Consider the following 25,876-nt stretch of genomic DNA (forward strand, 5'->3'; position numbering starts at 1 on the left):
CTTCTGTCTGCTGGTCCAGATTGAGGGGAGGAGAGATGTCACTGTGCCGGGGCACCTGGCTATGGCCCCTTCTCAGCTGGGACCCTCTGCAGAGACACAGTGAGGGACTCTGTGGGGTGCATGGAATGACCCGGGCCGGGCTTTGAACTGAGTACCTAAGCAGAGCCAGCCCTCCTGCTTCTGAGTCTTTAAGGCAATTATTCAGTTGTTAAATTGCACATCCTGTTAAAATGCAGATTCCTGGGTCCCACTCAGTCCTGCTGAATCAGAAGCTCTAGGGATAGGGCCCAGGGTATCTGCATATTTTAAAGCACTCTCAAGTGACTTTTATGCATGTGAAAGGTTAAGAACCACTGCCTCTGTCTGGCAGAATGAGCCCCTCAAGTAGAAATTCTAGAGCTGATACAGAATTGTTAACCCCCAGGTATGTAGCATGAAGGCCTGGCATGGGGCAGTGGTGGGGAAGGATCCCGGAGTGGGGAGCGGCTCTGACGTTCCTTCTTGCGGCTTCTTTTGGTACCGATGTTGGTGTTATCCTCTTCCACAGAAAGCCATGAAGAAGACAACGGAGGCTGGTCATCCTTTGTGAGTATGGGGTGGGCCGTTCTTCCACCTTACAGCTGTTTCCAGAGCGCCTTTGTCATAAGGAACCAGCATGATGCTGAAAGGAGCAAGGCCCTGATAGAGCCACCCAGGGCTCTGTGAAAGCCAGAGCCTTCTAGTAACTTTCTGGCTTTGCGATCCACGGGGTCTCTGGCCTCATCTACTCCCCTCTGCCCTTGTAGCACGAGAGCAGCTGTAGACGACACCTGAATCAATGGGCTTGGTTTTGTGCCAACAGCCCTTCACTTGACAAACAACAGACAGCGGGCTGGACTCGGCCATGGGCTGTGGGGTGCTGACCACGCCGTTATCCACTGTGCACACCTCCATAGCAGGGCCCTCCCCCAAACCCCTCCTCCACACGGTCTACGCTAAAGTAGATTTAAAGTAGCCTTTCTCATAGGCTTACGTGCCCACCGGTGACCCAGAGGGAAAGGGAGTTCAGAATTAACTCTCAGCCCTGGAAAGACCTCAGGGATGGGCTGATCCAACTGGGTTTTATATTTGAGGGGTCATGATGACGCCTTTGAGAGTCGGATGAATTCTTCACACCTTGTCCCCAGGAAACTGCATATGTAGTCACCACGCTTGAAACCAGAGACTCAGGCTAAGAACTCCATCACGGCTCGTAGCCCAGTCTGCTCATTTTACAGATGAAGCAGCTGAGCCCGCTGGAGAACGTGACTTATGTAGAGACACATGTCTAGTTAGAGGCAGGCCAAGGACCCGGGTCGCCCACCCTCCGTCCAGGGGTCTTTCCGGTAAGCGGCTGCCTCTAGTGCCTTTAGGAAGCAGGCACTAAACCTCCCTTGTCCTGATGGGATTCTGGTAAAAGAAAGCATTGAATTTGGGAAAAAAAAAAAAAAAAATAGCTCTAGCTAAGTCTGTGCTTTCTACGTGAGAACAAAGGAATATGACAGATTAATTTTGTTCCAAAGGGAAAATAGACCAGTTTCCCCCCAAATGTTTACATTTTTAGGCAGAAGCTGCATCTTTGCTGCTGCTTGCCATGCAGTCCCTCCCGTGAGCTCAGCCTGAGGCTAGCCACCTCCATCTACTCTGTAAACAGGGAGTCTCCACCAGCCACCGGCTACAACATTTCGGGTTCCATGAAGTGCCCAGCATTGCACAGGGCACTGGGGGGTGGGTGGAGATGAAGAGTCCAATTCTATGAGCATTTTATAGCTTAGATAACACATACACAGGGCAGAATATGATTAGGAACAAAAACACACATAGAAATATTCAAGTCAAATCACTGGGAGAAAATAATTTTTCTAGAAGCAGAGAGGAAAAGTCTATTGTTGAGAAGGGCTTATGGGGTAAAGGCCTAGTGGAAAGTCAGGAGCCACAGGGCTGGGATGTGCAGGCTGAGAGATTGCAGGGAGCCCCTGTAGGTCTAGGGGGCAGTCGGCATGGGCTGCAGAGGCGCTGAGGCCGTGGTTCTGAAGTCCCTCCCATTCATCAGGGGTTCCATCCTCTGTTCTCAAGTTATAGGAACACTGATGGCAGGACGAAGTCTGTTTTGGAGTTCGGGAAGGTACTCAACCTCGTCTTCCAATATTAGAAATATACATATTCTGCAAGTCAAAACATCAACACATGCATCTTTCACTTGAGCACCTTAGACAGGCTTCCTTAAGCCACCTAGTAAGGTTGTCAGGATTTCTAGGCTCTCAGTGTGCACTTTTCCTCGTCCAGTTGCGACCTCCTGTCGCTTCTTTCCACGCTGCCCTCGACTTTAGAGAAATGCCCTGGGCTCATTTAGGACCCACTTGACCTTGACCTGAGAGTGATAAGCTAGTCATTGCTTGGCAGTTGATGGTGCCACTCCTGCCTGGGAAATCATTACTGTAACTGTCCACTTTCATGGGTTGCTTCAAAGGCAATCACCCAGCCCCTAGGGCTTAACTTCCCTGAGACCCACAGAGAAGCCTATGTAAAACACGACAAGTCATTTAAAATTTAGGAAGAGTCTCTTCCAAGACAGCAGCTTCACACTCAGTGCCAGATGTCACGAATAATAAGCTGTTGTTTTTATACGCTCAGCTCTCAGCAAAGGGACTAGCCCAGCCCTGACTATCCCCTCTCAGGCACAACTTAACCTGCCTTCTAGTTAACAGGCTTTGGTTATCTGGTTTCCCCATTAGGGAAGAAAGTTTCGAGCACAGGCACCCTAAGAACAGAACTGACAATTAACTAGGGGCATCACAAACACTCCTGATGTTTAGTCTTCCTCTTGGCAATGTCTGGAGTAAAAAACGTGTTTACTCAAAACAGCGGGCTCTCCCATCCCTCTGTTCCTGTATTCTCCAAAAGCAGTTTGTTCTGCTTTTCTCAGTTATGCAAAAAAAAACATGTAGAGAACAATGCACTTGCCTAGCGGTCTGAAGACCTTGACGGGGGTCCCACGTCTGCATCTTGCTGGTCCTGGGATTTTGTACTCCCTGAGCTCAGTATTCCTCATGTGTAGTGGGAGGGCCATGCTAGTGCTGACTGCCCCCAAGTGAGGACCCCTGTGAGGCTTGGCAGAGAGAGAGTAGATGCGGGCACGCCTACTGCCAAGGGACCTCTACACACCGCGTTGTCCCCATCACCGTGTTGGCAGGATGAAGATGACTATGAAAGTCCCGATGATGATCAGTATGGGGAGGATGACGGTGACTATGAGTCCCCCAATGAAGAGGAAGAGGCCCTCGTGGAAGATGACGCCGATTATGAGCCGCCACCCTCCAACAACGAGGAGGCTCTGCAGAACTCCATCCTGCCTGCCAAGCCTTTCTCCAACCCCAGCTCCATATACATAGGTAACGGCCCTGGCAGCCCAGCCCCCAGCCCCCATGGATGTATGGGAGGCCAACGCCCATGGAGCAGAAAGCTTGGCATGCTGATGCCTGCTAACCTGCTGTGTGGCTTTGGGCGAGTGACTCCACCTCTCTGGGCCTCAGTTTCCTCATCTTTGAAATAGGACAATAACAATACAGACCACATAGGTTCGCTGTGAGGATCAATAATATTTATGATTTGCGGACAAGTATTTATGATTGCAGACAAATCATTGCTGACGGTGGATGATACTGAACTGCCAGTTAAGGGCATATGGAAGTAATAGCTTATTTTGAGTGTTACTTTGGTACTCAAGAGGACTTTCCTGTTCCTCCCCGTCTTTGACCAATTCATGATTAGGGGGCACCACTACACACAGACTGTCAGAATAAATATAACCATATTGAATGTGGTTTGGCCATAACTTTAAAATCTTTAAACAGTATTCAAGATTTTCATTGTCTATCTGCTCCTGTCAGCCCTTTTCTCCCTCACTCATTTATTCATTCATCCATTCAACAAAAATTATTGGTCTTCTATTATGAGCCAGGCATCCTTCTAAATGCTGAAATTTAAAATCATCCAGAAAGAAGACACAGCCCTTGCCTCACAGGGCTTACACTCTAGCAGTGGTGGTAACAGAAAGTAGGCACATACACACTTGCATATCAAGGAGTGAGCTAGAAAGTTGATGATCCGTATCACAAAAATTAATACCACTAATCCTTTAGGCTGTATAACACGTGGCAATTTTAAAGCCCTTTCACGCTTTGTCGGCATTTCATTTTGTGTTTTGAAGCACCCTGCGTGGTACAGGCAACAATTATCAAGCCTGTTTCATATGTAGACCCTGAGAAGAAACAGGTAACTAAGTCGTTGAGTGCCTCATACATGCCAGTTATGAGCATACAGAATGAACGAGACGGTAGACAGGCCTCACCCTAAAGAATTCACAGTCCAGGCAACATCAAACAAATGAGTCGCAAAATGACTTAATTAAACCATGATATATACTCAGGAAGACAAGCACAGGTGATGAGGCTGGGACATATGCCTGATCTGGACTTGCTTCCCTGAGGATATGATATTTAATCTGAAACTTAAAGGGTGAACAGGAGTTGGCTAAGTGAGCATAGATGTGGGAAGGAAAGAGCATTCTAAGCAGTAGAAATGGCCGTGCAAAAGCCCTGAGGCTGAAAGGAGCATGACAGGTCAGAGGAGCTGACAGATGGCCAGAGTGGGTGCATTGGTATGAGATTAGACCAGGCTTGCTGGGTTCTGAGCCCCATCCTCTGTGGAACCGTGTTGCTTCCCCAGGACTGGGGCTAGGGTGAGGCAAAATAGGCACCCAGGGCACAACACGTAAGAATGCTGTCACTTCCTCACAGTCCTGGCCTGCTCTTTCCCTGGCAAAGGGATGGAACACTGCCAGCCTATCTATCTGGCCCGGGGATACTTCTGTGATGACCAGAAGAATGTGAGGTCTTGTTAAGAGTCTGTGGTTTGGTTACAGGAGTCGGTGACTGGCTCCTCCCTTTAAGAAAGGAGGAAGTGGGAGGGGGGAGGACAACCCAGAGCATTTGTGAGGGGAGGGAAGGAAGGGGACCTAGAACAGGATCTTCAAGAGCCATGGCAGTGGATTTCACCTTGCCCAGGCAGCTGGGTGTGCCTGAGTGTATGTGTGTCTGCGTGTGCATGTGTGTACATATGCATGTGTGCATTTGTGTGTCTGTACACGTTTACTTCTTTACAACTTTGTCTGAAAACACTCCCTCATGGTACTGGCTGAGTTAATGACTAAGAGGCCTTTTTTCATGCTTTCATCGACAAAACCTCTGATGAATACCTGTTCCCCAGAGGTAAGGCGAGTGTTGCTCCGAAGTATAAGAGTAAGACAAACTGGACAGGTACAGAGAAGGCAAAGGGCCAAGGACTCCCCACCCTGTACCACCCAGGTGTGGACATATCCCTGCCATGCTGGCTGGGGCTGGCCTTGGTGCTGGGGGGAGTCCGCGGGATCCAGCGATATGGAGATGCCCCCAGCCGGCGCTGGATGGGTTCCTGGAGAGCCCTGGGTGTGGCCCACACTCGCCTAGATGTAGCATTTCTCCTTTCATTTTAATGTCTTTGCATTTCCACAGACCGGCCCCATTCCGGGAAAGTGCAGCAGCCGCCCGTGCCCCCGCAGAGGCCGATGGCCGCCATCCTTCCTTTGCCCTCCGGCAGCCGGGCTCACTCGGTAGGCTCCATACTTTCTGTTATGCCACTTTGTGTCCGCTCGATGATTTCCTCTGCAGAGAGAAAAAACTATAGACATCTTTATCCAATTCTAGCCAGTAAGAAAAAGTTATATGTAGGTCGGGAAAATGCATTCCCAAGTACTCACAGTGGGCTTTTTGGAGGATGAAATACTAGTGATTTTTATACACATCATAATGCTTTTATCATCGGTATTTTCTCTTTACCATAAACAATATAAGCTATTTGTATAATAAAAAGTCGCCTTCTGGTATTCATTGTGCTATTTTTTCTGACTTTTGAAATAAGTGAAAAATAAACTAATGGCACCTACTAGTATTTGGGTCCCCAGCCTTCCCTCCTGCAAGAAGACTTGCGCCACCTGCTGGCCAACATCTGAAATTCCACGGACAAAAGGTTTGAGACCCAAACGTGCAATGCCATGAGCCCAGGGAGAGAGAGGCAGCAAACTCCCTTTCCTCTTTCTTCAAGCTTACAGTCTCAGATCCCGTGGTTCTACTTAACTAACAGGCACACCTCGTTTTATTGCATTTTGCTTTATTGCGTTTCACAGATACTGCATTTATTTTTTACAAATTGAAGATTTGCGGCAACTCTGCCGTGTCAGATGATGGTTAGCATTTTTTAGCAATATTTTAAAAGTAAGATATGCACATTGTTTCATTAGACATAATGCTATCGCACACTTAATAGACTTCAGGATAGTGTAGATGTAACTTTTATATTCAGTGGGCAATAAAAAAATTTGTGTGACTAGTGTTAACGAAAATTCAATTAACAATCGAACTAAGAAGAAAAAAAAGAGAATTTTATTTGAGCCAAACTGAGGATTATAACCTGGGAGACAGACTCTCAGAAGCTCTGAGAACTGCTCCACCGGTCAGGAGCTAGAGATTCCGTTTCATACATTTTTGAGACAAAGAATCATGTATCATATTGACAGGTTAGTATTAAACACAAAGTTCATCAGGGATGTTTTGGTCAGGGGTGTACCTACAGAGTGAGCCTTTAGGTCAGTGTGACTCCCTGACAGGATGAGAAAGAAATACTAACCTTCAAAGTCACAATGGTGGTTTCAGAAGAAAGGTACCATTTTTCTCAAAGTTTGTTTATATCCTCCTGCCTTGAGGAGGTCTGGTTAATGTATAATACAAATGCACATTGCACATTAGGAAAGGCCCATCACCAACGGAGGCATATTATATGTGTTCCAGTTCTGACTTAGTTTGATTGTCCTGTCATAGAGAAATTTATGGTTTTTCCTCATCACTAGGCTTCTTTTGATTTTTGCTTTATGGCGGTGGTCTGGAACCGAACCCGCGATATCTCCGAGGTAGGCTTGTATCCAGAGAGGCCCGGAGAAGTTCAGGATCAGAAGTCAATAGTTGCAAATGTGCTCTCTTCACAAAGGACCAGAGCGCTTTTACAGCTGTGGTGAATGCCGAGTGTCAGGGCTAGGAGGAGGGAGAGGACATATTTTCCCCAAAGTTCACAATCCAGATCACACCACAGTTGGGACGCCTCATCTAAGAACAGATGGCTTCCTCCTGCTTTTGCCGTTTTATTACAAAGGGGGCTCATGGAGCTGAATTTATCTACACATGCATTTTGCCCTTGAAATCTGTAGCGCTTCACCTCACTCTTGGGATGCAGAATTCATTCATTCAATCTACAGACATTTATTGAGCCGCAGTGCCCAGCAGTGTTCTAGCTGCTGGGAATAGAGTGTGAACAAGACAAATAAGATCCTTGCTTTCATAAAATTTTTATTTGGGTTAGGGGTAGATGGATGATAAACAAGTATAGAGATGTATAAACAAGGTAATTTGAGTAGTAACGTGTGGTTAGGGAGACAGAAGACCAGGGAACATGGTGGTAGGTGGAGAGGTGACATTGACCTGGACAGGATGAGCCAGTTGTGGCGAGAGCTGGGAAAACAACATCCCAGGCAGAGGAAAACACAAGTACAGAGATGCCAAAGAGTGCATAAGCCTGAGATTTTGCAGGAACCGCAGGAAGATACTTATGGTGAGAGTCCGGTGGGCACTGGAGAGAGCAGCGTACAAAGGTGTTGGACGGGTGGAGAGGGGGCAGCTCAGGCAGAGCTTTGCAGGCCGTGGTGAGTTTTAGTTTTGTTCCTAATGTGATAGGAGCAACTAAAAAGCTTGACAGGGGAGTGACATGCAGAAAACACTCTCACAGTGTGTGGAACAGGGAGCTCAGTTCAGGTGAGAAATGGACAGGTACGCGTGTGAGTGGAACATGGGGGTGGAGAAAAGTGAACAGCTTCACACCTATTTAGGGCGATAAAGCCCTCAGGGCTTGCTGATGGGTTGGAAATGCTTCCTAATACATGGACTTCTTTTAAAGCAGCCACTACCGCCACCCCAGCCCAACCACGAAGAGCCTAGCAGAAGTAGAAACCACAAAACAGCAAAGCGTAAGTATAGGGGCTGCCCTCTCTTGCCCACCAGTCCACCCACACCCCTGCCCCAGCCGACTGCTCTCTTCTTTGAACTGACTTCAGTGTTTCCCTTTCAGTCCCTGCCCCTTCCATAGACAGAAGCACGAAACCACCCCTAGATCGTTCCTTAGCTCCGTTTGACAGAGAGCCCTTCGCAATAGGTTGGTATCTTTTATATTTGATGCATAGTAACCGTGGCCAACATTTATAGAGTGCTTACTGCATGCTTTTCGCAGGGACCATCTCGTTTAACTATCCCCACAATCCTATGAAGTGGGGGCTATTAGAATCATCCTCATTGTACAGATGAGGAAACTGAGGCATGAAGAGGTAACTTACCAAGTTTACTCAGCTACCAAGTGATGCGGGGGGGGAAACCCAGAGTCAGAGAAGCCTGATGCGGCGCTCCTGTCCTTAGCCCTGTGCTGGGCCTGCTTCTCCATGGGTGCCATCTGTGTACACACATCCATCCCATGTCCTCCTGAAGGAGGATGGGGAGGCACCTGGGCTAAGAGGCAAGAGGCCTGGGACAGCTGTTGTCGGCTGCCTTGGCTGCTAACTTAGCAGCTCACTGACCACAGGGATGTTGCTTTCTCAGAGCTGTCTCCTTATTTGTAAGGTGGGTGCTCTGTAATGAGAAAATACTTTATAAAACTCTAAGGTGCTATTCCAATGTCAGAGTTGTCTTTTGTTGTATGGGTGGTTGACCAAACTGTAGGTATACTACAGTTCTTTCCTCCAGAATTGGCCCAGAGTATTCTTGGATTGCAGTTCCCTCTACATAAAGCTATTTTAATCCAGTTCTAAACCTTAGCTACAATTTATTGAGCACCTACGATGGGTCAAGTGCTTTACTTACCACAATTAAGTTACAGTTGTCTCTCAGTATCCATAGGGGGGATCCCTGGATCCAGGATCCCTGTGGATATCAAAATCCAGGGATACTCAAGTCTCTTATATAAAATGGTGTAGTATTTGCATATAACTTATGTACATCCTCCCGTGGACTTTAGATCATCTCTAGAGTACTTATAATACCTAATAAAATATAAATGCTAAGTAAATAGCTGTAAATGCAACATAAATACATGTACATAGTTGCCAGTGCATGGCACATTCAAGTGTTGCTTTTTTAGAACTTTCTGGAATTATTTTTCCAAATATTGTTGATCTGAGGTTGGTTGATTCATGGTTGTGGAACCCATGGATATGGAGAGTTACCTCTACATTATCTCTAGTCCTCACCCAAGCCCAACAAAGAGGGAGTATTCTCATCCTCACTTTGCAGATGATAAAGCTGAGATTCAGAGAGGTTGAGTAAATTTCTCAAATTTGCATAATTAGGGAATTGCAGGATTTGAACCCAAGTGTTTCTGACTTCACAGTGGGTGCCCTTTTCCACCACATAATGCTGAGTTGGATTAAAGACACCTTTTCCTGACAGTACCAGCTCTACCCTTGAATTACTCCCTTATCCGTGATGTTTTGGGAGACTTAACCTCTTACAATGCTGAGACTCTTATCGGGAGACTCCTAACATGCCCAGGGAATATGCATAAATCAGCAGATGTTTTTAAAAGAAAACCTATTCATTATAATTATACAATTTATATCATGATATCTAATGATATAAATTTAAGTTTTCTGGGTACCCCTCTGAAGTAGGGTTTCCACCTCAAACCAAAATTTTATAAATAAGGAACATTTTTTATACCACCCAACTCTCTCCCACTAGTCAGTGAGCTCTTCAACAGTGGAACAAGAGTCTTAGGGCCTATCATGGACCAGGGATGTATTCAGTCTTTAAGGAATAAATCATGTTGTGAAAATGCAACTCCAGAAGGATGTATCACTATTCACCCTAGGGTGTTAACTGAGCTGGGGTTGGAGGGAGTGGAAGAAAGAGAAGCTGTCTAACAATTGTCAGCACCCATGGGTCATTGCCTGGCCCTGCATATAAATTGTCACCTGATCCTTAGAGCAAATCTATGCAGTTTTAAACTATAATTCTTATAGCAAACCTATAATTCCCATTTTACAGGTGAGGAAATTGAAACTCAAAGACTTTAACTTGCTTAACATCATACAGGATTTGCTTCTAAACCTGGTTGAATCCAATTAATTAATGCTTTTATTACATTGAAGGCATAGGGCATATCTACTCAAGGGAACTTCAGACAGAATAAAAAAAATACATTGCTTTGAATAACTTTGCAACGCAGAGTTCTCAGGTATGTCTAGTATTTCTTCAGGGAGCCTGCATGTCATCTGTTCCAAGAGAAAAGGAAAAGGAAAAAAGGAAGGAAGGGGAGAGGGGGAGAGAGAGAGAAAAAGAGAGAGGGGAAGAGAGAGGGAGAGGGAGAGAGGGGGAGACAAAGAGAGAGAGAGAGGAAAAGAAAAGAGAAGAAAAGAAAAGGAAGGGAAAGGAAGGAAGAAAGAAAGAAAAACAAAAACCAAAACAAAATGATTTGCAGCCCACCAGGAGAATCTCCTGAAACCCTGTACCCCAAGTTAAAAAATTTTCCAGAAACTAAGTGTAATACCTTACATAATGGCAAATGTACCAGAGGACTGAAGGCAAATTAACCCCTCCATGGCAAATGGGTTTATTTCAGATATGAAAATAAACTTCGGCTGTATAAAGAAGTTCTGGACAAATGAAAGAGACATAAAATCTCAAGAGGGCATTAATCCTTTTCATCATCAGTTATATTAAAAAAAAAATGGAAAGCAGCACAGAACCCACAATACTGTTCGTATGTACACAACACTGTGTGACCCTTGGGCAAAGTCATTTAATTTGTCTGAGCCTCTAAAATTAGGTGCTCTGTAAGGGACACCTCCAGGTCTAAAGTCTATGATTCCTCAATGCTAAAACCCAAGCAGCCCTCCAAGGGGCTTGGATTCAGGTTCATCAAACAATGTTTTAATGCTTAGTTTTTAAACTCAAGGCTTACCTGCTGTTTGTCACTTACAGGAAAGAAACCAGCGATTTCTGACAAGGTAAGCTTTCTCCTTGTTTTGTTTCGTTTGTTTTCGTTTTTGTTCTGTTTTGTACCTTGTCTTTATCCTGTGGAAAGTGCTGAGGACACTCACACATCTTCTTTCCTGCCTTGTAGCTCTCTGCCCCAGCGGGAAGGTGAGTGGTTCTGGGCACCTGCGTGAGGGTACGTGGCACGTGTTGTAAGACTCTGGTTTGTTTCCCACACATCCTTTCTCTCAACTCTGCAGGCCTCTCGGGGAGCATTTACCCAAGATACAAAAGCCCCCGTTGCCACCAGCCATGGAAAGGCATGACAGAAGCAGCCCCCTGCCAGGGAAGAAGCCACCTGTGCCAAAGTAATTGTCTTCTGTTGCTTGAGCTTGTCGTGCAGAGGGGGTGATGTGAACTCCTGCCTCGTAGAAATAGCTCTGCGTAGGGACCCAAGACCATGGTGCTCCCGGGTGGGAGTGGGCTCATTTTGCTGCTGGGGCTTGAGGAGTGTTCAGGCTTCTCAGGTTGGATGTAGAGTGCCTGGGTCACTTGGAAGGACGTGGCAATCTAGCACAGAGAGACGTAGAGAGATGCTTCCTTAGGAGCACAAGAATGACTGCCATTTGTGGAGAACTTCTCCTCAACCAGTCAGATTTTAGGTTGCATTTTCCTTCCATCACAAGGTGTAGGAACTATACCTACCATTCTGTATTTCCATATAGGCAGCGGAGAGGAAATCACCGTGGGAAGTGTTAGGTCACTGTTAGTGTCTTCCTCACTGCTCAACCACGTTTTATGGTGACAGAATACCAAAGTCAGTTCTAATATTTCTAACTTTACTCTAGTCTTTGGGGGCCTAGTTAGCCAATGGCACAAACATATCTGGGGTCGGGCCCAACTCTGCTCCTTACTAAAGACAAAAGCAAAGCTTCCGTTGACCTCACCTGTGCAATCAGGATTCATAACTATGGCCCTTGCTTGGCCAGTGTGAGGACTAAACCAGGGCCAGGCTCAGGGTGCATCAATAAAACCTCCGTAACTGAGTTAATATTTTAATGGACTATTCTAAAAAGTCAAAATGAATGTCAAGAATATCATAATGAACAAACTATCAAAGTTTCCAAGAAACACAGGATGCGATGACGTGAGGCATCCGACAGGAGGCATCCAACACATCGTCCTCCTCGTGTCCCTCTCTCTAAGGAGAACATGAAGCGGGCCCAGGCAGCTGTGCCCACCACAGCTCTCAGGCCGCTGTCATCAAATCTGTTTGACCAGCTGGTGCATCAGGGAAAAATCCCGAAGCAGCAGCATTTCCCAATTATCTTCACTTCACACGAAGGGTGAGCCCCACGATGGCTGTTTTAAAATATCGGCAAAGGAGAATGTTTCCTAAAATGTTTTTATTTGCTTGGAGAAACATCTACTCAGTGAAATTTAATAGCTCCTAAGAGTTAGTTTGTTGATTAAACATTTTTTTCTTTAATGTAATGATTGACAGCAGTAGCTACGCAGAATAAAGGTTGTCTAGCTCAGCTCACAATGATGACAGAACATCGAGTCACCGAACCTCCCTCTCCCTTGCTTCCCTGCTGGGGATTTTGCTTCCCATTTTACCACGGCTCATGGCTTTGATTTCTCGTTATTGGATTAAGTGAAACTATCTATATTCTTTGAAAGTCTTTATACTCAGTTCTTTTCCTTTGCCCTGATTCATTTCAGGCATGGATGGGGATCAGACAGAAGAGAGAATGTAAGTACTCAATGTCACGTGGTGAATGCTTGGCACAGGGAAACCGCTATAGGCTCTGAGGAGGTCGAGGCTACCTCTGCTCTGCCTTCATTGCAATCCAGCACTGGGAGCCAGGCCTGCACACAGTAGGCTCCTGAATACTGCTGCCTGGTGGGGCCTCCATCTTCCCCTCCTGCCCACCATGCTGCATTGCTTAACTCCTATCCCTCTGAAGGTTCCTAGGGAGGATGCGTTAGTCTCAGCCCTATTACCAGGTGGTAATTAGCAAGATGAAGGGGCAGTAGGTAGAAGGGAGAATAAAGGGAGAGTCTGGGCCTCACAGCGAAGTTTCCTAGGCCTCTGTTTTCCCCTTTAATACCTCCATGGCCTAAGAAAGAGGGGAAACAGCATTTATTGAGTGCCTACTATGTACATGTTACCAACCTAACTACTTTTGACAAGCTGTTTGCCTGGGACTTGCCCAGTTTTAGCAATGAAAGTCTCACGTCCCAGGAACCCCATCACTTTCAGGCAAACAAGGACCAGGACAGTTGGTCATCCCAGCTTTACATATGCTTTGCATTTAATGTCCCTGTGAGGAGTCACTGTTTCTCTTTCACTAAGAGGAAATGGAAGCTTAGAGGAGTAAGATACTCACTGTAAGTTGCACAGCTAGTCAATAGCCAGGATCGAAATCCAGGTCTGTCTGATTTCCTCGATACTGTAAGCTGTCTGAAGGCCATCACACCCCTGCCATGTTCAAGGGCTCAGCCCACAGGTGCCTGGTGTTTCATAGCTCTGTGCTGGATGCTGTGCTAAGATATGATGGAGACAGGCAAACCCACGGCCCACATGCTAAGGAGCATATGACCACAGAACGAGCTACAGAGGCGAAGGGGAGAAAGTGATATATGGGGGTTGAGGAGACAAGGGTGACTTTTAGAGATGTGGCCATTGAATGATGGGAAGGACACAGGATAGACACCCCAAGAGAAAGCTCATTGCATTCCAGCCTCAGGAATGTCCTCAGCAAAGGCAGGTGAGTGGCGATGCCCGTGGAGCCTGTGGGGACGGTGAGGACAGCAGTCTGGCTGCAGAGCCATAGGGACAAAGAGGAGATAAGCTTGAAAATGAGGGTAACGTCACATTCCTGAGGTTCCCTGTCTCTGGAAGGACTGACACCTGTTGTCATGAGAATCCAGAAGTCTTATGTTTTGGACCAGAGGAAACACGGTTGCAGAAGTGTCAAACACCAATTTCATTCTGGGGATTCCCTGAGTCCATGTGTATTTACGCAGCCCTTTGCTGGGACTCCTTCCCAGTTGGCCAACTGGGATGAGTGATTCTGGCTCTGATCCTTCTTGCCTCATCTCAGTGGTAGGACTAGGGACAGCAAACTTTATTGAGCACTCCACATATACCAGGCACAAGTAGTAACTAATTTGATCCTCACAACAACACTTGACGAAGGTGCTCTTTCACCACCACTGTTGCTAGCCTAGCAAAACAAGTCCAAGTTGGCAATTTTGGTCTACTAGTCAATGGCAAAATCATTCTTGCCTCTCTGAACATCATTTCCTTTCTGAGGAGTAGAGCAAAGAGCCCCTCCCTTATCTATATCAGAAGGTTGTCCTAAAGATAAATGTGCTGAACCAAGCGTACACACGTGGGAAGCTATTTACGAATCAGTAAGGTTGCATTGCTTTTAAGAGGAGCGGCCATTGCAGAAGAAGGTGAAGCTGTGGGTCAGGCAGATTAGGTCTGAATCAATTTCTGTAACTCTTGGCGAGTTAGGAATCCCTCTTGGGTAGCATGTTTCCATTTGTAAAATGAGAATGTTAAATTCTTGAAGGGTGGCTTGAAGAACTGGATGAAATATTGTATATGAGTCTTTGGGGCACATAGTAGATATCATCATTATTAGTGTATCTTTGGGTCCTTTTAGACACCTCAGAAGCTATTTTATGTTAAATATATAAAGAGTGTCTCAGATTGGAGTGTCTTTAAATGATCGTTTGTATTAAGAAATAATAAATTATTTAGCAAGTTTTACTGTTCTCCACAGTATCTTTATTATGGAGACACACAACTGCTAAAGAAAGAAAGCAGAGACATTTCTATGATTGAGAAATACAGAAATATAGTTACTCTTTGAGAAATTGTGTTTTGATGATAGGTTAATGTCTTTTTTTTTCTTCCCCTTACCAGGATGAAGATGATGGTATGTTCAGAAAGGCTTTCTTACAACTTATAACCCATTCCTTCATTTTTCTGCTCAGGCATTCAGATAGAATTATTTAGTACAGAAACTCTATAGTATCCATTATAATTGTAAAATTAGTATTAAGTAGATGTATGTCAGTTGGTATACTGCATAGTTATAATAAAATGGAGTTATTCGGCTGGGTTACCGAAGAGAACTGTTAAGTTCATGCATAACAGGGCAGATTACTAGTACAGCAAAACTGAAAATTGCATGTACAGTTTGATAGAAAACATTCTAGTATTTATGCTCTCTAACACATGTGGCTAAAGGATCACTAACTGCAGATGAATGACATAGCATAAAATTTGGCTTTCATACAACAAAACTTGTGAATCTTTTCTGAAATTCATATGGTTTCCAACTGACAATTTTCTGCCAAGTTAACTTTTCAAAAATGAAAAAGAACATAAAATAAATGTGTGTTATGGAGAATGATATAGAATGGCAGCATTTGAAACTGCATTCTAAGGCAATAAATCATCTAGAAAAACCTTGGGGGGTGGGCTTCTGACCTACCACTTCCTAATGACATTTGATCTTTTGGATTTTTGTATCTCCCTTTAGACTAGCTATTTCTAACTGGGGAGCAGTGCTGGGATGTTCCTGTGACACTTGGATCCTGACAATCTGCTTTCTTTTTTCTTTTCCCCCGAAGTACATCAGAGATCTCTGCCCCAGCCAGCACTGCTCCCCATGAGCTCTAACACCTTCCCTTCAAGATCTACTAAGCCATCACCCAAGCACTCCGTCCCATCAGCTCACCTGCCCGGAGCCTTCTCAGAAAGGTTTGTGCTGACGTCATTCAGTTCTAACCTAGCATTACGTCTGGGGCCACTGATACTGAGCGAATGTCGGGTGGGTTGAGAAAGAAAGAAATGAGCCGCTGGTCATAGGGTCAGAACATCTTGGGTCTTAAGAAACAAAACCAAGCTGAGCATAAAGAATCGCGTATGTTAACTCACTGCTGACCTCTGAGTCTCTGTGCTTGGGGGTCAGAGGGACACAGAATTGACTGTCCTGTCATGGCCCCAGACAGAATGGACTCTTTGGTGGGAAATAGGGAATGTTTTCACTCTGTGAGCTAAAACAAAGAAACAAACGCTCAAGAAACCCAATTAATTTAATTAGTTGGAGTTCACCCTGCACCTTAGATGGGAAGACTGAGAAAACGCACCTTGTACCTAGCAGGTGGGGAGAATTCACTGCACAGGCTCTGTCCCCAGCAGGTCTGTTTTCTCAGTAGCAAGAGTGTTTCTCAGGGTCCATGATTAGGCAGGCCGTCAGAGGCAGAGGCACGGACAGGAGGAAGACTCAGGTCGTGTCTCATAAATAAGCCGTCGGGCTGCCTTGTAGTGCCCCCGAGGGTTCATCCACCAGCACTTTGGGCTCATCTTCTCCTTCACTACCCAAAGGGAGAGGCTCAGTCCCCACCCTAATGATGGGAGAAAACTCACCCACCAGCAAGACCTCTCCACCCCTGCCAGATATCTGGAAGGATTCTCAATTTTTTTCGTTTTCCCTGGTTGCCTCTTGCTCTGATTTTCTGCTGCTTCCTCTCATTCTTCCAGCTGTTTTCCTTCTTCTGCCATGTCTGCCATTTTCTCATGCCACCTCATCCCATCTGGGGCCCCAGCCCTACCCTTCATTCTTACAAAATAACACTCACACGAGATTTCTGAGCAGAGCAGACTTTTACAGAAGGTTTGGGCTAAAGGCTAGGGAAATTGCCGCTCAGCGTGGAGCAGACAGCATTTCGGGGCCTCCCTCAGGCCCTCGTCAGCACCACCCCAGCCCCCAGAGATGCTGCTTCTGTCAGCTGCAGCACCACCGAGCCCTCTCTGTGTTTCTCACCTCCCTACCCTCTCCTTATAAACCCCTAGGCCCTGGGGATGCACCATTTCCAAACAACATGCCCATTTAATATATTTTCCTAACTGAAAGAGAAGTCCTCTCCCCAGAGGACTTCTGTCATGCTGCAAACTCAAAGTCCTCAAACTGCAGCTGACTTTTTTAAGTAGCTTTTAAAGCCCTTTACACAGTTCTTTTGTTGCTTTTGCTTTTTGGCTTGAGAAGCTTGTTAGACCTTGAGATGGTCCACCTTGGGACAGCTGTGAAGTATGTCCAACAAGTTCCTTCTCTTTGCCCTGCTTCCGTGGTTTCAGGGAGGGAGTGGCAAGTAATAGCAAAAGAAGCAGCATTTCCCCAGTCCAGGCTCCCCCTCTGGCCCCTTAAACCTAACCCAACTTAAAATCCGTTCTTTTTCTGTCTCCACAGCAACAGTGGTTTTTCGCAGAGTGCCTCCCTGCCGCCATACTTCTCTCAAGGTTTGTACTCCGGGCTCTCGCGGTCTACTCCCGCCAATATGCCATCATGACTGGACGGCCAACCTGTCCCAAAGCCTTTTGGCAACGGTTTTATTGTTTCCTAAAAGTATCTGACTTCCTCATTCAGCCCTTAACTCAGTTTCTGCAGTGTGCCAGAGGCTGTTGGAGTGATAGGATACTACACAGAACACCACAGACACACGTGCACACACACACACATACACACACACACACACACTTCCTCAGGAAGGCAGCCTTGCCATTCATCTTCCCACACAGAGCTTTTCCTCCCTGCTGTTTTTATATGGTGCTTAGGACAGTGCTGGCTTTCTCTGTAGTTTTGGTTTCTATAATGAATCTAACCTGGAGTTGCTAGCTGAGGAACAACTTTAAAATACAGTTTAAGAGACCCCAGGCCCCAAGATTCTGATACAGTAAGTCTGGGTGAGGACCTGCATTTTCAGTAATACCTCCTCTGGGTGTCCATGATAAGTATTTGCTGAGAGTGTCCTCAGACTTTAAAATGCATACAGATCACCTGGGAGTTGTGTTAAAATGCAGATTCTAGTTCAGTGGGTCTTGGATGGGACCCAAGGTTCTGCATTTCTAGCGAGTTCCTGTGCGATGCTGGTATTGCTGGTCCATGGATCGCTCTGAGTAGAAGCAAAGACCTAAAAGGTAGGACTAGACTGTGTGTATTTTTTATCCTTAAAGACTTGCAAGTAACTAGCACATGGTAGGCACTTTAAAAATATTTGTTGAATGACTGACAAATGACTATGGAAAGTCACCCAACTCTAGTAAACAGATTTTTTTCTCATGCTAGGAAACTCACCTAGGGTTACCAGATTTTCTGATTTTTTTTCAAGAAAAACTGGAAATATGGCTTTTAATGTGAAATTACCCAATTTTTAAAGGTTGACTTAAGACTTTTAAAAGTCCTGTGAGGAAAAAACAAAACACTCTTTTTTTTTTTTGGCACTCATGGTACGCATACAGGAACACCAGTACTGTATGTGTTATAAATAGAAAACTACTTTAGTAAGTTTAAATGATAACTCAAGGGTAGAACCTTTTTCAGGAGCACATCTATTACATTCAGTTGGGTACATCATCCCATGTATGTGTGAGACCCTACTGCTGACACCAATGAAATCCACTACGTTTTCAATGTTTCCTAAGCATTTGAGGATATAGTGTCCATATTCACTATATGGCTTCCACAGTTCCTCCACACACACCCCTCAATTTTCCAGTGTCCACAACTCATTATTTTGTGAACCTACGTTGTGTTCCTTGCCTGGCCCCTGCAGGCATCTGAGACACTTCACTTATAGCAGTATCTCACAAAGTGAATTCCACAGACTTCTATGAGTTGGTGATGGGCATTACTAATATAAACAGTTGGTTAATTTTTTTAGAATAGAGTCATCCCTCTAATATGGGAGGGGGATTGGTTTCAGGACCCCACAGATACCAAAATCCAAGGATGTTCAAGTCCTTTTGTAAAATGGCGTAGCACCATCAGACCTTCACATCCACAGGCTCCACATCCACAGATTCAACCAACCCACTGGTTGAAACAATCTGCAGTTGGTTGAATTCACAGATGTGGAACCTGTGGATGCAGAGGGCTTACTTTACTACCTTAATCAAAATTGAACCCTTTTCTCCTAAGAGTACCAGGACACCTGGTCCTCAGTCTAATCCTCCACTGGCTGTCCCAAGGTCAGGAAGATAAAGGATGTGCTGTATATTGTCCAAAACCCTTGAGGATCTAGATGTGAAGGGTGGTGGGTGACTGCAATGAAAAGTAGTATATTGTCTGTCATGAATAATGACTTTGTAGTGCTAGCCTGCAGCTGCAGAAGTAGAAAGAGAAGAATTCCTCAACTCTAAAACAGCCATGCACTGTAAGCCTTGATTACACTACTTTCCCATATAGCTAGATTTCATTCATTCAACAAACCTTATAAAAGTGCCTGCCGTGTTGGACTGCAAAGGTGGGCATGGGGAAGGTCTGGAGCCTTTAGAAGGAAGATCAGCAGCTCAGGCTAGCCTGATCTGCTTCTTTAGAAACAGGGAACCTCATCTCAAGTAATCCAGGTGACATGGCTGGGAAGACTCTGGTTCTTCCCAAGTAACTCTCCTCTCTCAGTGGCCCAGGGGCAGGCAGTTTGCCCCTCGTGGTGTATTGTAGATGGAGTAACAGCCCTGGTGCAGAACCACCTGGAGTGCTCGTTAAATGCATATTCCTGAGCCTGGGTGATACTGGGTCCCCCTGGACTTCTCATTTATGCACAGTAAAGTTCAAGTCCTGGCGCTGCCACTAAGAGCACATGCTTTATTTAGATTCGCTGAGCCTTTGTTTGCTGATATTCAAAAAAGAAGCTAATACCCACCTTGCGGGGTTGCTGTGAGAATGAAAGGTAGCATACACAGGTGCCTTACTCAGGGCCTAGACAGAGTAGTGCTGAATAAATGTCTGTTGAATGAACAAATGAAAGATGCATGAATTATTAAGAGAACATTCAACTCACAGAATTTCCCAGGCTTTAACAGCCGTTCTGGCACACAGGAGACAGCCTTGGCAATTATAAATCAACCAAATCAAACCTTTCCTGAAACACATCCTCTTGGAAAGTTTCAGGGAACTGTCAACAAGAAAAAAAGGTGTTAGAAAAGGCGAAGCACAAGTGCTGGGTAATTTATAGAACCCAATACAGACTTCCTGATTGATCAGATAGTTGGCGGGGCTTTCTATGGAAGTTGAACCTTTCTACCTCTGTAGAAAATTTGGTAAAGAACAGCAGATAGTAGACTCTGGCTCTAAAAGCTAAAAATATTCTGAAGGTAACTTCACCTCATCTTGGGTAACAAATTTCTTTTTGTGAAAACAATGAGAACATAATTATTTTATCACCGCATTGTCATCCCATGGGTGGTATATATGTAACGTGCACAATGAAGCAATCACTCAAATGTATGGTAGTGTCTCAAAATTTCACTGGCCTGGCTACAGAACAGCCCTGTGGTTTCGAACAAGTGACTTTTTTTTTTTTTTTTTTTTTTTGCATTATGCAGGATCCCAACCAGGGATTGAACCCGTGCCCCCTGCATTGGGAGCACGGAGTCTTAACCACTGGACTGCCAGGGAAGTCCTGAAAATTATATTTGAAGCTGTGGTTTCTTGAAACGTTAACTGCTGGGAATAACTGCAAGGGCATTTTGGGGGGGGGGGGGAATGTGTTATGACAAGTGAAAAATTGCTTAAAGTAAATGAACTTTCAGAATGCTCTACTTTTGAAGGCCCTAGCAACAGGCCACCTCCCAGAGGTGAAGGCAGGAGCTTTCCCTCGCCAGCCCCGACCAAACCTCAGCTGCCATCGCCTTCGGAAGGAGAGGTAAGATAAAGCATATGTTCCTATTTTCTTTCCACCCCAGGAAATGAATCATCAGAAACTCCCGTTGAATACTCTCTTGTTCTTTTATCTCCTATTAGTCTTAATTTTTTTAGCGAAAAAAATCAAGAGGAGGACTCAGATGAAAAATAATATGTTCTTTTTCCCTTGGTGTTCCTCTTCCAATGGCAAATGTGTGTTTTGCGTTAAACAGTGAGAAAAATAATCCTGTTTTTCATCTGTTTCTTGGTTTAGGACATTGCATAAGTCACTTAACTGCTCGTTAACCTAGTTTTTTTCATTAAATATATTATTATACTACACTGAAGAAATTATTACATTTATATCGTTCCTGATTAGAGGCTTCATTATATATGAAATGCTTATTCACTGCTACCTTTGCAACTAGTGTCATGAAAAAAAGCAGTTCACACAAAATATCTTCTGTTTATCCTCACCTGAATGATTCTATATTCAAATTAAAATAAATGCTTCAAACTTCATGGAACTGAGGTGGTGATTTACGGTAATGATTACTTGGAGGCCTTTCTTTTCACTTACATATGTAATTGCAAAATTTATACCATTTTTAAAAATTTACATTTTCAGAATTCATTAAATGAAGACTGGTACGTTTCGTATATTACCCGAATAGAGGCAGAAGCGGCTCTTAGAAAGATAAACCAGGTACTGTGCTAAAGTTTATTTTTTAAGTAGTTATAAATATTAATGGAAGAAAAGAAATGGAACTGACTTTTACCGAGTACCAATTATGGGCTAGGAATTCTGCTGGGTGCCATTCATGCTGTTATACCAAGGGGGCCAATTAGTGCCAGCTTTCCACCTACCCGTGTCCTACCAGACTCTTAGGACCCTGGGAAAAAAATCTAAATTAAGGTAGTCATTTGGCTGGCAGAATCTTAGGAGATTTTATTAACTAAAATGGTCCATCTTTTCACAGGAATCACACAGCATCAAAAGGAGACTCTCTTTCCCCCAAATTTCCAATGTCTTATCGGTTCCATCTTCCTCTTGATACACAGTTGCCATCCCCATCAATGTGAAGGGACCCGTATTGAGAGAGACAACAGCAATTTTTTGTCCTTTCCCCTAGAAATTTCTAGCTGTCATTTAATATGAAAGATCTTAAACCAGATTTCCTGTCTTCCAGTGCTGAACATTAACCTTAAATCTATATATCAGAGACAGGAAAGCAAAGATCCTTCCTCTTTCACACCTTTCACATCTCGAGACTGCAACAGTAGTTCTCAAGCTTGGCTGCACATTGAAATCACCTGGGGAGCCTTAAAAAATTCTGATTCTGGTCTCACTTGGAGAGATTCTGATTTAATTAGTCAGGGGTGCTGTGTGGGCTCTGGAAGTCTCCAAAACTTGAAATTCTAAAGTGAAGCCAGGGCTATGAATCGCTGGTCCACACGTATATTTGTTCAACAGAGATGTTCCCACTAGAATTTACTCAATCAACCTGGAATAAAAGAACAAAGGAAAGCCATTATTGCAGATGGATGGCTATTTAGAACCATCCTGATTCAATATACAGAGGAGGGAGTAATTTAAATGAGTCCTTCCTAATTCATTGTATTTTAATATTAGGTCTTTATAGTGTTAATATTATGTAGATAATTTATGGAATGAAATTTTAAAGTACAGGACAAATCACAATACTATTTTGGTAAATATCAGAAGAAAAAGGGAGATAAGAACACAGATGGTCCACACTGGATTTTGTTCAGGTGTTTGATGATGAAACACTGTTCCTGGATACCATGAGGTTTTAAAATGGGTAAATTTCTTAGGAATTTGGGTGTTTTCTGACTTTGTGGAAGGAAAGAGTTAGGGAAATAGCTCTCAGCAGTAGGAAGATATATCTTTAGTTAACCAATAAAGTCCTTATTTCGCTGGCCCTTTATCCACTCAACCATCTGTCATTTGTTTTATTACTGAAAAAGAGATTCCTTTTTCATCAAGAGACTTCAAAGAGGTCTCTTTGAAATTTGGAAATTTCTCTAACATAATCTCTGCTGCCTCTTTCTTGACAACCAAGAAATCCATGCCACATGGGACTGCAGCTGTTTGGGGAACTAAATGTTCACTGAATTGTCAACTGGTAGGTTCCCAGATCCCTAGAGGCTTGTCTACTGCTCTCACGGGCAACAGGAGTATTGACTTTTGCTGCTCCCATAATAACAAGAATTTATCCTTTTAGGATGGCACTTTCCTGGTTAGAGACAGCTCTAGAAAAACAATAACCAATCCATACGTCCTCATGGTTTTGTACAAAGAGAAAGTTTACAACATTCAGATCCGTTATCAGGAGGAAAGCCAAGTTTACTTGTTGGGAACTGGACTCCGAGGGAAAGAGGTAAGGACTTCTAGTTGTAAAATTTCCCCCAGTTCTCTATTTATGCTTCTCTGCATACCTACCTACATGGAACCTTGCTGTAGCATTCTTTTGGGATCCATACTGCCTGACAACTTTAGAGTTAAGTCACATTGGTGAAGCCCTTCATTTACTGGAAGGAAATAAAATGCTAACAGTATCTACCTCTGCTACTTATATCTTTTATTCCAAATAGTCTAAAATCACATGTGTAACTTAAAAAATATATGTATGTTAGCATTTAAATTTTTAAAAATCCAGTTAGATGGTGCCAAAGGCAAGTCCCTTCTGTGACATAGAGGTGAATTAAGTCACCCCTGTGACTTAATAATTTTAATGTAAGATTACAGTGTATTTATAGGGCTGTGTCTTAAATGGACATCTGGAAAAATGACTTGGGTCACTGCTTACGAAAAATGGAAGTAAGGCCAATGAACGTGGCCAGATTGCCAAAGACATTTTCCTCTATTTTTCCAAGGTTTATGCTAGTCGCTTTTGGGGTAGTTATCACAACTGGTGTGAAGGAAACCTTTCCCGGCTGCTTTTTGCAAAGGAAACTATAGTTAAACTGAATGTCCCAAACATGTTCTTTAAGTTCAAATTTCCAGGAGGAGGATCAGCTGAATCAAACATTGCCAGAATGAGAAACAACATACCCATAACTTCCACTTCACTCCAAATATTTTTAAGTTATGGTAATGTAAACCAGTAGTAAAAAAAACCCCACATGATTTTGGTCACATGTTTGAATCACTGGTTCAGCATGGGTAGAGCTGCATAGGTCCTATAGAAGCACAGATGTCTGCCCTCCAGGAATTCTATTGGTCTAGTGTGGAAACACACAAATACAAACCACTCATTGCAGTTGCCCTGGAGGGAGGCACCTAGCAGTGTAGTCTTGGAGGAAGTGCATAACTCTGTCTGGGGTACCAAGTGACCTCTGACCCATATCTAGATGGATGGATGGGGGTTTCCCAGTCTGACCATCAGGGATAGGGTGATCCAGGTAATGAATGCAAAGACTTGCTACAGACCAAGTGAGTGTGGAGGTGGCAGTGGGGACACGGCAGAGATCACAAAGGAACTATTATGCATCTTCAGACACCAGCAATGCTGTCTGACTTCCTGATTCCTTATACCTCCTAACGTTGTTCGTGATTTAGAGTAAAGTAGGGATACAAAAACCAAAACCAAACCACAGATAGAATGATCCTAAGGTAAGGCTATCATAATTAGACTCTCCCTGTCTCCCTCTCTCCCTCTCTCTATCTCTATAGTATATATAATTTCCTATATGAGGTTAAAAATATATATACCTAAATACATATTTGTCTTTTATCCAAGGTTTGCTAGATATTGGTGAGGAATTATTTTTTCAATGTTCTATAGCAGAAATCATTAAAATATTTGCCAAATTTTACATGGTTTTTTCCCATAATCCTCATACTTCAAGAGGTAGGATATTATGCAGATAAAAAAAACTGAGAATGAAATTCACACTACCTATTCCAATGTTGATTTATCTCCCTATTTTGAATCTTTCAGGACTTTCTGTCTGTGTCAGATATTATCGACTACTTCAGGAAAATGCCACTTCTGCTCATTGATGGGAAGAACCGAGGTTCCAGATACCAGTGCACATTAACGTATTCTGCAGGTTATCCCTAGCAAGTTAGCCAAGCAAATGAACCTTCCTCCTGCCTCTGTCCCAGCCTGGGAAGATCAATCAACCTTGGTGAACCGTCAAACACTCAGGGATGATTTGAACCCCTCGACACGAACACAAAGGTTTTGTCCTTTCCCTTAAGAAAGTGTTTGAAATGAAGACTGTCAAAGATCCCATAATTTATTCTTCAATATTTGCAAAGTGCATGAGTAATAATGTTCACACTTGAAGTCTAGTAGTGCACTGTAATAATTCATTTTAAAAAGATGTGTATTTGAACACCCATTTCCACGTACAGTGGTTTACATACCTACAGAAACAATTTGGGGTAAGTTTCAAAACACTGAAATGGTAATAGTTTTTGGTAACACGTAAAACTGATTTTTTAAATAGCCAATCCTTTACCATTCAAAGCAATCATCAGTTTTATATGTATAATTTGAAAATTACTAAAATTTAATTTCTCAAGAGCAATAATTTAAGAGGCTTCAAAAGTGTTTCATACTTATTTGGTGTTTTTGCTGGGGGGATTTTTGTATACTTTTTTAATGAAGAAGATAAATGCAGTTGGGATAACTTCTTGGAATTAAAATTAATTTGCCTTTTGCTTCACTTTTCGGTTCCTAAAACAACTTTGTTGACTTTATTTCATTCACACTATTATTTTTCTGTTTTAAAGCAAATTTAAGCGACAAACACCAAAAGAAAACATTTTAAATTTAGAGATGAGGCTTTGGTGTCATATACACCTGGATTTAATTTCATCACAACCGACACCCACACCCTACCTCCTCCACCCCTACCCAACTCCAAAAGCATCATCAAGTGATGTAGATTTTTACCAAAGTCTTCCTGGGAAGATGAAAAAGCAATGTATATATACATGGAAAAATTTGATCAGACTTTCCAATTAGATACTTTTTTTCTATTTTTATCCCCCTGACAACTGTCATAAAGCCC

At 43.8% G+C, this 25,876-nt stretch overlaps 1 protein-coding gene across 4 annotated transcripts in view; it reads left to right on the forward strand.

The window, feature by feature from the left end:
- Positions 1 to 25,528, forward strand: part of LCP2 (lymphocyte cytosolic protein 2) — a 44,888-nt gene extending 19,360 nt beyond the window's left edge. Inside the window, exons 6-21 of one of the 4 annotated variants that reach the window (XM_027084328.1) lie at positions 548 to 585; positions 3,212 to 3,410; positions 5,571 to 5,668; positions 8,059 to 8,128; positions 8,230 to 8,313; positions 11,130 to 11,155; positions 11,272 to 11,291; positions 11,384 to 11,491; positions 12,849 to 12,879; positions 15,067 to 15,079; positions 15,780 to 15,909; positions 17,399 to 17,448; positions 20,740 to 20,852; positions 21,459 to 21,536; positions 23,077 to 23,232; positions 24,796 to 25,528. In XM_027084328.1, the coding sequence (XP_026940129.1) occupies positions 548 to 585; positions 3,212 to 3,410; positions 5,571 to 5,668; positions 8,059 to 8,128; positions 8,230 to 8,313; positions 11,130 to 11,155; positions 11,272 to 11,291; positions 11,384 to 11,491; positions 12,849 to 12,879; positions 15,067 to 15,079; positions 15,780 to 15,909; positions 17,399 to 17,448; positions 20,740 to 20,852; positions 21,459 to 21,536; positions 23,077 to 23,232; positions 24,796 to 24,918 (1,337 nt within the window). In that variant the 3' untranslated portion in view covers positions 24,919 to 25,528. The remainder of the gene's footprint in view (positions 1 to 547; positions 586 to 3,211; positions 3,411 to 5,570; positions 5,669 to 8,058; positions 8,129 to 8,229; positions 8,314 to 11,129; positions 11,156 to 11,271; positions 11,292 to 11,383; positions 11,492 to 12,848; positions 12,880 to 15,066; positions 15,080 to 15,779; positions 15,910 to 17,398; positions 17,449 to 20,739; positions 20,853 to 21,458; positions 21,537 to 23,076; positions 23,233 to 24,795) is intronic. The other 3 variants (XM_027084329.1, XM_027084330.1, XM_027084331.1) reach the window with 3 other exon arrangements.
- Positions 25,529 to 25,876: the final 348 nt, after the last annotated feature.

Source organism: Aethalodelphis obliquidens, unplaced genomic scaffold (assembly GCF_003676395.1).
Source record: "Aethalodelphis obliquidens isolate GAN/ISIS:26980383/991018 unplaced genomic scaffold, ASM367639v1 scaffold52, whole genome shotgun sequence".
Lineage (NCBI taxonomy): Eukaryota > Metazoa > Chordata > Mammalia > Artiodactyla > Delphinidae > Aethalodelphis > Aethalodelphis obliquidens.